Source organism: Corvus hawaiiensis, chromosome 2 (genome assembly GCF_020740725.1).
Source record: "Corvus hawaiiensis isolate bCorHaw1 chromosome 2, bCorHaw1.pri.cur, whole genome shotgun sequence".
NCBI classification, from domain to species: domain Eukaryota; kingdom Metazoa; phylum Chordata; class Aves; order Passeriformes; family Corvidae; genus Corvus; species Corvus hawaiiensis.
The window spans coordinates 108,161,285-108,172,173 of NC_063214.1; the positions used below are offsets into that span (position 1 = coordinate 108,161,285).

At 41.6% G+C, this 10,889-nt stretch overlaps 1 protein-coding gene across 1 annotated transcript; it reads right to left on the reverse strand.

The window, feature by feature from the left end:
• Nucleotides 1–1,076: 1,076 nt before the first annotated feature.
• Nucleotides 1,077–9,763, reverse strand: EIF1AX (eukaryotic translation initiation factor 1A X-linked). The gene is made up of 7 exons (XM_048287547.1): nt 9,656–9,763; nt 8,695–8,778; nt 6,960–7,063; nt 5,547–5,597; nt 4,258–4,339; nt 4,059–4,150; nt 1,077–2,431 (listed from the first exon to the last, which is right to left on the reverse strand). The coding sequence occupies exons 1-7, from the start codon at nt 9,669–9,671 to the stop codon at nt 2,426–2,428; spliced, it is 435 nt and encodes a 144-aa protein (XP_048143504.1). The 5' UTR covers nt 9,672–9,763; the 3' UTR covers nt 1,077–2,425.
• Nucleotides 9,764–10,889: the final 1,126 nt, after the last annotated feature.

Genomic DNA, 10,889 nt, shown 5'->3' on the forward strand with positions numbered 1-10,889 from the left:
AGAGTCAGCAACCTTGCAATCCTCTAGCTGGCAGCTGCTGTTCTACCACTGTTCTCTGCATGTAGATGTGGGAAAGACAGCTTCTTGTGCAAGCTGTTTTTCCAGCCCCAAAGAAAAAAGAGGCAAGAGGGATGATATAAAGCTACCTAGATTGGACTGTGAAGGGAGCTTTAGCGGAGGATAGAGAAACAAGGTGACCAAGGGCACTCAAGAAGGCAATACAGCCCAGCTTATGAGTAGAAACCTAACAGTGTTAAGCTGGTGCACTAATAAGAAATTAATAGTTAAATAAGAAATTTCCTTAAAATCTGCAGTTTAGGTTGAGCCATAAAGACTGGGAGCAATAAAGACTGGAAGGAACCTCAGGGCAAACCACAACCGATTCTGACAGGAACAGTTTCATCTTTGACCCACAGCTGAAGTCTGTGTTGTACTAGAGAACTGTAGACTCCCTACAGCAGCAGTGTGTACCTGTGTTTCCCCTTACCACTGACCATGCATTTACATTTCACATACGAAGATCAGTTCTGGCAAGCACAGTTCCCACACTATCTGAATCTTCAGTATACATTCCCTGCAATTTAACCACTAACCTTCCTGCTAATACAACTGAAAGGACAAGACACCTTCTGCACTTAGATCTCAAGAACTTCAAGAGCTTTTAACCATTTTCAGAGCTGCTTATAGCCTTCTGAATACAACGAGGAAACCAATGAGCTTGGGAGTGGTTTATAAGCCTTATTCTGAAACATTACACCATTTATGTTCCTTCACAATTGAACCTCACAGGCATACAAAGACAGTAAATTGATATATTTAAGATCAGTCGAGTATGAATGCTGTACTGGTAGTATCTTTCCCTCAATATTTAGCAAGTTTTTACAACAAATAGTTAAAATCCATGAAATATTTGGCAAAATTACTTAATACTAAGACAACGTTATTCCTAGAGCAGGGTACCTGATCCATGTAAGGAAAAGAGACACTGAAATGAAAGTAAAAAGTAAAATAAAATAAATTTTTACAAAAGCTCTGGATGTTTAAATTTTCCTTAAAAAACAAAGCAAAGAAGCCACTCCATATTTAAAGCCATTTTGTTTTTATCTATTGGGGTAGTCACTTTACATCATACCAAAAAGACTGTATAAGGAATACAAGTGTCAAGAATCAGATCTTTATGGCACAAAAGGAATTTTTCCATTAACCTGCTTTCAGAGTTGTTAAATACATTATTAAGACAAAGACACTAAGGCTACCACAAAATAATATTTGCATGATGACGTTAGTCTTTATTCACTTTCTCAACTGACTCCTCCTGTCTGAAGGTGGAGAAGAATCTTTCCAGTAGTTTGTTTCATTGATTTATTCTGAGTGAAAAGATTCTTTCTACTTTTGACACAAATTTATTTTCTTATTTATATTGTTACTCAAAGTTCACATCAGCTTTTATGTTGCACCTTACAATGTATGGAACTTCAGATTAAAATAAAACTCTAGTCTTAACATAACCTTTTATATAATGTAAAAATATTCTACATGTTTAACATAGCAAGAATGTTAAGCATTTACTTTGGGGAAAACCTATTCTATGCATTTTTCAGTACAAACCCAACTGGGAATGTTTTGCATTCGTGTATCCCTGTTCAGTCGGGTGCCACCCAGTGTTCATCGTCTGCAGCTGCAGCTCGGCCACTGCACCAACCGCAGTTTCCAAAAAAAATCGCCAATTTGAGATGCTGCTCACTTTTCATCTTTACTCCTCTCCCACCCCTCCCTCCACTATGGGAAATTTATATCTTTGAAATAATGAGTGTTTTTAGTTATCAAAATCAGTATAAAAATAGCAGCATGCTACTAGATGCGAAAAGCAGATTCATCATGCATTGTGAGTTTAAATGCAGATTTCTGCCTTCCTCTTACATTATCAAAATCTTTTTTAAAGTTAACATCAAGGCAAGGGGTATAAGGACAGACACTGCATAGTATGATTCGATACTAATCTGAACTGGGTTATTTTCCTTTAATCAAAATCCATGGTAATTACAGGGTAAACGATTTTTATTTCAAAATACAAGTTTAACTGGAATTGTAGTGATGACAGCAGAATAGGGAAAAATGCAGTCTTTTACAGCCCATGTCACTGTATCTCACATTCAGAGGTAAAAGCTCTAATTGGTGTAGAGACAAAATATTTGTGGCATGTCATTGAACCTTTGTGATAATCCAGCATTATCCATTTCTAAAGAAATATAAATACTTTAAAACAAACATTGAAAATAAATCCTTTTGATGTAACAAACTACACTCTTTACCGAGAATTTTCAGTCTTCTTAAAAGTAAGGGACTTCACCCAAAAAATAATCGAAGTATCAATGTAGAACAATCCTTGGAGGAAAAAAGTCGGAATGTAAACCTCTGTTCCAAATTAGATCTGAAAAGCAAAAACACCACACCATGTAATGCATCCAAGTGTATTTTTTATCATTTTATTATTTTTTTAAGTTACTTTTACAGTTCAACAGGAGACTTCCTGAACTTAGCACAGTCCAGGTTTTGCCTCAGATCATATCCTGTTTTCTTAACATGTGAACAATTACTCCCTGCTTTTGTCCCCACCAGCCCTGTGACAATACTATGGTCATGCAGGTGAGCAATTCTGCAGAACCGCGGCATCTGCAATACAATTATACATCAACAGAACAGGAATAAATTCACCCATGATTCTCAAAAATGAAAATAAAACCAAGTTTGAGAGTTACTTCCCTAAGTAGTGACTTTCTAATCATTCTTCTGATATAAAGGAAAAAAGGAAAGGCTCCACCAAGTTCTTCCTGTTAACAATGACCTTGGAAGCTGCACTTCATTCCAGATATATGATGGTGATCCTCAGAAAGGTTACTCACATCTTTTCTTTATGTCTTTTACTTTTTTAAAGCATAATATTAATATTTCATTGAAGAGCTGACAAAAGCTTAAAAACAATCACAGATGCTCACTTAACCCCACACACAGATCCATTAGTTTGCAAATTTGTCCTACAGCTACTTATCTCTTTGATGTCTTACAATAGCCTCATTATTAAAAGCATGCAGTACTAGTTTTTCTAGCTTCAATGAGCTAAATCTTCAGTAAGCTCAACCACTGACAGGCCCAAAGTGCAATTTTCAAAAGTCTGAAGAAAAATTCCTCAACATTTTGATATTTTTAAAATACTTGATCTAATGAATCATATATTGAGAACCTCAAAAAACCCAGAATAATGTAAGCATTTAAAAAGAATTAGTCATATAATCAACTCAGAGAGAGAGGACTAAAAAGATGAAGAATTAAAACATAATAGTATACTTAGAACAGTCTATCCAATTAAGTTAACTCACTGGCTCAGTGAGTTACTACTTATCCTCTCAGCCAGCTGACCCTGCACATCTCTCAGCTGTAAATTAAAGTGCATCAACTTAGAAAACATTGCACAGCAGATTCTACTTCTGCAATTTATTATAAAATCTGAGTTGTAACAATTCTACTACTATAATTTCAGAGTGTGCACAACCAATTACTACAGTTTAGTGGTAAGCCACACAAGTGACTGTGACACTCAAGATTATGGTTAACTTTAAAAAACTACTAAGATGCAGCTTCTTGTAGTTTCTATGTAAACAGAGACTTAAAGCCTTTGTTTTTTAAAAAACAAATTCCTCAATTATTTCTGCAGTTCTGATTAGACAGTGAGGCTGTTAACCCTACAGAGGAATTGGGGGGGGGGGTGTCAAGTGACTGATTTTCTTTGTTTTTGAGCACCTTCAGACTGCTCTCCATGTGTGTTTCAGCAGCATGACACCAAGTGTACCATGTGCTTAGAGGTCAGCTCGGGAATGACTGTAGGACAGGAGAGAGGACAGAAAGCTGGCACATGCATGCACCACACCACTTCCTGAGGCAGTCCCTGAGGAGAAAGCTATCCTGAACACCCACGTGTTCCTTGCTGCAGAACTAACAACAGCTTAGTGCCAAAGAGGACAGCTTCAAGCATATGATAAAAATACACATTTACTACTTACATCATCAATATCTTCATCATCATCTCCAATATCATCAAACTGGATTTCATCGTCATCTCCAGGACCAAATGTGTCTGTTTCATTGATTTTAGCTATGAAGGAATTTAGAGAAGTTAAGGAGTGCACTCACACTGTGCCAAGACAGACTGAGTATTCTTGTCCAGTATGAACTTCCAATTTGAAGTGAAAAGATTCTTACCATGTTCTGGAAGCTCCCCATATGCTTTCAGGCTTCTGGCTTCATCTGCATTGTATTTTAGAATAACATCAGCCTTGTTATCCTAAATAATAATTTATTAGAATGTGTTAGTCATCTCTGACTAATGCCTTTAGTCTGACTAATAGAAAAATAAAACTATTAACCTCTGCAGACTGTACTATTTACAACTGTATTATTTACAGAGGATTAACACCTACAGTATTTATAGAAGAACTTCTTGTTCTTCCATCCCCTCCAGTTCCTTTAAATGTGAAGTAAACACATTGGAATATTTTCATTTTTTCTGGGTGATAATTTAATTATCTCCAATTACAAGTAATTGACAGATTCATAGAATGGTTTGGATTGGAAGGGACCTTAAAGATCATCAACTTCCAACCCCCCTGCCATGGGCAGGGACACCTTCCACTAGACCGGGGTGCTCAATGCCCCATCCAACCTGGTGTCGAACACTGTGAGGGATGGGGCATCCACAACTTCCCTGGGAAACAAGACAAAGACAATTTGAGACAAATGAGAAATGTAGAGAACTCAACAACTTGACAAGTTCAGTTTCATGCCTTTGAAATTAACCTTTCTTCAGACCATACACATAGTGAGGTGTTTGGTGGTCAGTCAGGAAGTGTCAAAACCAAAAAATTCCTAGTTTTAAGTACTTTAATATATACAGCAAATGACAATATCTTAAATGTTTTACAACCCTAATGCACATTTCAGAAGCAGTATCTGTCTTCAACAACTGATGACACAACACTAACATTCATGAAAGGCATTCACCTAATGAAAACGTGACAACTGTTTCCCATTACCGTTTATATTACACAAAGTTACGCTACTCCATTTTTAGAAATTTAAGTACAAACTAATTACTGATTAGGTACAAGCCGAAACATCAAGGATCCAAAATTCTATTACCAAAAATTCTAATTATCACAATAAAATGTTTGGTACTTGACTCAATCTCTCTTTGTACCACAGGATCCAAGCACCAAACAGCTACATCTGGAAAAAAAGGTCAAGCTTGATGACAATAAGCACCTTCACTCACAAAGTCTCAGGATGCAATTTAGAAGAACAAGTTGAACCAGAATTTGTCTACTCATTACAATCTTCCTGTAATACAAGGAAACTAAAAATCATGATTTAGCATAACTAAATACAAATGAAAAGTTAGACAGGAATTTCCTCACAATACCTGCTGCAATTTAACAGTAAATAAAGCTACTTGTAAGATCTCTTTATAATGGCATATTACACTGAATTTTTACCTGGTAGTCTCTTAAGCCAATCAATATAATATCAGATGTATTTATCCAGACCTGAAGGAGAAAACATATGTTACAGAAATTCAATTTCTGTTGTATAACACCAAGAACCAAACAGCACATTTAATTTAGATTTATGGAGAGACATGAAACATTTCACTACAGCCACCACCTTCATTTTCTAACCAGTAAGCTGGAAATATCCAATTTGATATTTTAACAGCAAATCCAAGGTCATAAATACTCAAGAGTTACATTATTTTTACATGTTATGGAGCTATTACAGGATAAATCAAACTTCTTTGAAGAGCTTCTAGCCAACAGGGCGGTTATTAAGCCTTAACTTCTGAGAAAACAGAAATAATGCATCAAGGCACCACTTGTGAACTCTGTGAACTGAGCTCCTCAAGGGCAAAAATTAAAGAAAAACCTGATGAAGGGGATGATGGACAAGAACAGTGAAGAGCACAAGAAAATGAACAGAGTTGTTTCTAGAAACTGTTAACCAGAAATCTGCGAAACAGAATATGCTTTTAAATGCACAGAGTGGTTCTATCCCACATCTGCTTGGTTTTTTTGGAGACTGAACTCATTTCAGCTGGAATTTCCTTTCTTTTAGACATGAGGAATAGATAAGTGGTGCTTTTTGTAGCAAGAAATTAATTCTGCAGCACTTAGTGTTTATTTAAGCACATTCTCCACTACCTTCAACAGTTTCTTGCAGGCAGCTATAGCACTGGTTACACTGATCCCACAACACGTGCATTCACTGTTCTCCAAAAAATGGAACAATCCAGAAGGAACACAGTGAATGTCTGTTTTCATTGGCAACAGACTGTCTGAGGGACCTCCTCCTTACCATACACCAGCAGAGGACAGGAAGATGTAACACCTGACAAGGCCCAGAGGGGATACCATCTGAAGATAGCAAAGTTAAGAATGCAGATACATACACCTGACATCCCTGAAGGTACAAATTTTTGCAGATTAGCTTTCAACAGAAATATTTTGGGAACTGATGAAGTGGACAACGAAAGGATGGCATTGGAGGTGTATTTTCTAAATAGTCACCAAGTTCCCCATCTGCAATTAGGAAGATTTTTATTATTTTATATACGTATAATTTTCTAGAATTTGAAAAGCTAGTATTCTGTAAGCAGCCAAAAAACCTCCCCCTGAAATATACACATTGAAAGGCAGCCCTTCAACTGTGAGCTTCACCCAAAAGCCAAAGACTGCCTATTCTTGTACCAGCAATGGAAACAGAAGGACAGACTAGTTTACGATGAAAAAAAGAACTTAAGATACTAAGTGCAGTAGAAATATTCATTTTTGTAACAAGCTACGTATGTAAATTTTTACAATTACATATCATGCATAATGTCACTGTTTCCTATTGCAATGCTTCAGAATTACCTTTTTTCTTAGCTTCCCTCTAATATGACATAACCTCTTCACACCATCAAAACATAATGCCTCCAGTCTTCCATTGCCTAACATCTTGATCACCTGGGCATATTCTGAAAGAGATGATAACATACAAAAACACAGAATCATTTAGGTTGGAAAAGATCTTTAGGATCAACAAGTCCAACCGTTAACCCAGCATGGTTAAGTCCACCACTAAGCCATGTCCCAAAATGCTACAGAGCAAAACATTTGAACAAATCCAGCTTCAAGACACAACCAATTAACTTTTCCACTGTAACCCAAATTTGCTGTAACATTTTATCAAAAGTGAACTGCTGAGAGGAGCTTCGAGCACCCACACAGGCTGCTCAATGTATCACAGTTTTGTATCACTGTTGACGTTAACATTTTCAAATACTGCTCCTTCTTGGCTGCATCCACCCTTTTGTTCCCTCTGAAATGCTTGCTACAGAAAATCTCAGAGCTATTAAGTCACACTCAGAGTCTGAAAGTTTATGACAGCATCACAGCACTTGTCCTAAAGGAGAGCATCTCAATGTCACTGAGGGAGGAGAAAGCTGCATGCCCTGTTTAACCACCCACCGAGACTCTGAATCCCTCCTGCAGAGGTTCTGTGGAAATCACCCCACTGTCCTTGAAAGCACATAACCTGGTGTTACAGACACTGTCTGAAAGGCAACTAGCAGACTTCAGCTGAAGTCTATGAAGCACCTCTCCAACACCTGCCCTCAATATATTCACTCTTCATCTTCTCCCTCACCAAGCTGCAGAAATCACATACTGGAGAACTTCACGTAAGTTAGATACTCCAATGAGCATGAGACTGTTCATAACTGAGAATAATGTTTCACTAAGTAGATTTTGCTTGGGACATGTAAAGGATCTGAAGGATCTGAAGTTTCAGGTGTGCATAAAAATAAACCCCCTTTTCTGCTTACAACCAACACAGAATACCAGAAATTAGTTCAGTGGCACTTCTACAGGAATTTAAATCAGTACCTCTCCCATATTTCTAACAAACCAACTGATTAATTGGTTACTAGGAAAGCACTCGCATTATGTGAGCAACCACCAGGGTGTGACACACAAGACAGGGCGAGCTGAAAGGCAGGTGAGCTCAGTGTCACCAAGGGCAGGGCAGATGGGAATCCCAGTCATCATCCCCTGGCTGAACTCTCTTGTGCCTTACTTCACCTGACAACATCCCACCTACTGCTCCTGTTTTATAACTGTTAAGACTTCCAGCCCAGGAGCCAACTGAACCAAGCTATCACAGGACAGAACAGTGAGATGAGCTGCTCTGCCATGTCAGTGACTTTGGGGAGTTCAGCGAAGGATCCAAGAAAGTTAGAGTCAGTGTAAAACAGAACAGTGTAAAACAGATGCACAGACTGTGCATCCCAGGGAGAATTACTGGCAAGACTGAACCATAGCCGCTAAGCCAGCTGCTCACAGACCCTCACACGAACCTATCAAGGGGTTTCTAGGGAATGTTTAAGTGTTGGTTTACACAGAACACTGCAGTAAGGTCAAGGAGAGAAAAACTTCATTCTTAAGTGGTGAAGCTATTGAAAATTTCCCTTTTCCTACTGTCTTTCTCTTACACTCAGTATGTCATTTGGCATTCAAATACAACCCCAATAAGAATACCTCTCTCTATTGTCACTTACAGTATGCGACTGAAAACAATGACATTGCCAGACTACAGTTAAAAACTCACCTTGCCCATCTTCTTTGAACACCAGTTCTCTTTTCTCTGATTCATTCTCATTCTTACCTCGTCGCCTGTTTTTACCTCCTTTGCCTAAATTCAAAGTGAGAATAGTAAAAAGCACGTGTTACTGTCTCTAGACACAGTGAGTGAAAAAATCAGACTTATGGAGATTTTTATGCTTGTACTCTATTACGGCTATTTTAAGTATCCCACCCAAATCTATGTTTTTGGCTTACTTTTAAGTCTAAATTTTTAGCCGAGTAGTATCAAAGTACTTAAACATTTGAGTCTCCACTGTTTAAGATGTCCTGGTTGCTCTGGAGTGACAGCAGCCTTCAAAAAGGATTTTCACAAGATGGCCATTTTCAGTTTCTGTGATCCCTGTTACCAAATATCTCATAAATAATGGTGGGATAGCCTGATGCACATAATCATCAAGAGCAGATGAATAACTTCAGTTACTGTGGTGCCGAAATCCCTGAAATACTCAAGGGGAAGCTTACGCTCCAAATGAAGCTGCCCTTTTTAAAATGCACACACGTGGCAACAGGATAAGATGCTCTTCACGAAGAGCGTAAGAGCAGCTCATACCTGCCCCGCTGTTAAAATCTGCTGCTCCCTTACCCTCACGGTTTTTGCGTCTCCTTTCCCGGGTGAGAAAGAAGGGAAGCAGCAGCACTGCCCAGCGAGGGCACGGAGGGGCCCGGCCGCCTCCTCGGCAGGGCCGCTCCTGACAAGCGAGCCCCGGGCAGGGCTTCCCGTTCCCGACCGGGCCCCAGCGGCCTCCGACCCGCGCCCGGCAGGGGGAACCGGCCCGGGGACCCGCCGGGGTGGCGGGAGGGCCCCTCCGCCCGTGGGCTCCGGGCTCCGGCGGCACCCACGTGAGGGGCCCCCGGGCCTGCCCTGCGCGACCGTGCCCGGGCCCGGCCTCGCCGCCGCGGGCCCAGCGAAGGGAAGGGCGCCTCACCTTTATTCTTCGGCATGGCGCCGAACGCTCCGCCGCGGAGAGGCTGCGGGAGGGGCTCCGGGCGGGGGCGGCGGGCGGGGGCGGCGGTTCGGGCTCGGCGGCGGCTCCGGGCGGGACCAGCGGCGGGGCCGGGGCTGCGCGGGCTCGTGCGCTGCGCTCCGGCCGCTACGCCGAGCCGGCCACAGCGCCCCCCGCGGCCCGGCGGACTCCGGCACCGCCCAGCCGCCTGCCCGGGCCCGGCGGCCCAGCCCCGGCCTCGGGAACGGGAACGGCCCCGCCCGGGCACTGCGAGGGGCTTTGTGTGGAGTTCAGGGAAAAGGAGGAGGAGGACGAGCGAGCAGCGCGCACCCAGCCAGCCCCGGCCTCGGGAACGGCCTCGCCCGGGCACTGCGAGGGGCTTTGTGTGGAGTTCAGGGAAAAGGAGGAGGAGGACGAGCGGGCAGCGCGCACCCAGCCAGCCCCGAGACACCGCACAGCGCTCCGGGGGAGCGGTGTGAGTGGTAACTCCTTCCAGTACCTACAGGGAACTTACAGGAAAGATGGGGCAAGACTGTTTACAGGAGCACTGAGTGACAAGACAAGGGGGAATAGGTTTAGATTGGAAGTAGGTTTAAGTAAGACCTTACGAAGAAATTCTTTACTGGAAAGTGAGGCACTGGCGTAGGTTGCCCAGAGAGGTCGTGGAAGCCCCAGCCCCAGAGATGTTCGAGGCAAGGCTGGATGAGGCTCCGAGCAATCTGGTCGAGTGGGAGGTGTCGCTGCCCACGGCAGGGGGATCGGAACTAGATGATTTTCAAGCTCAATTCCAACCCGAACTATTCTACGATTCTGTAAGTTAGAGAGTATGAAGCAGGAGCTGTGGTATATCGGTCCCCCTTTCTGCCTTTGCAGAGTTTCTGGAGGCTTACAAATTATCCAGTTTACTTGTAAATAAATTTTAAAATGTTTTTAGACGGACAGGATAAAGCCTTGTGTGAGCAGAGGGCCACAGCAATGCACACCTCTGATCCCAGGTGTGAATTTCACTGAGGAAATCACACGACCCTTGCCCCATGCCCATTACCAAACGTCTCCGTGTCCTCTGATGCCTTTCTTTTGGTACACTTAGCAAGACCTCTGGTTACATTCCTCACACATCCTCTATCACAATTAATGCAATTTTTTGTAGACTATGCAACCTTTGAAAATCTTCCATTTTTTCCAGGTTGCAAGGTTAAAAAGAATCACAGCTGTA

Coding starts and splice junctions, on each gene's coding strand:
- EIF1AX (XM_048287547.1), bottom strand. Junction 5,598..6,959: donor GAGGGAAGCTAAGAAAAAAG/GTAATTCTGAAG, acceptor TTTCTCCTTCAG/GTCTGGATAAATACATCTGA. Junction 4,151..4,257: donor TGGGGAGCTTCCAGAACATG/GTAAGAATCTTT, acceptor ATTCCTTCATAG/CTAAAATCAATGAAACAGAC.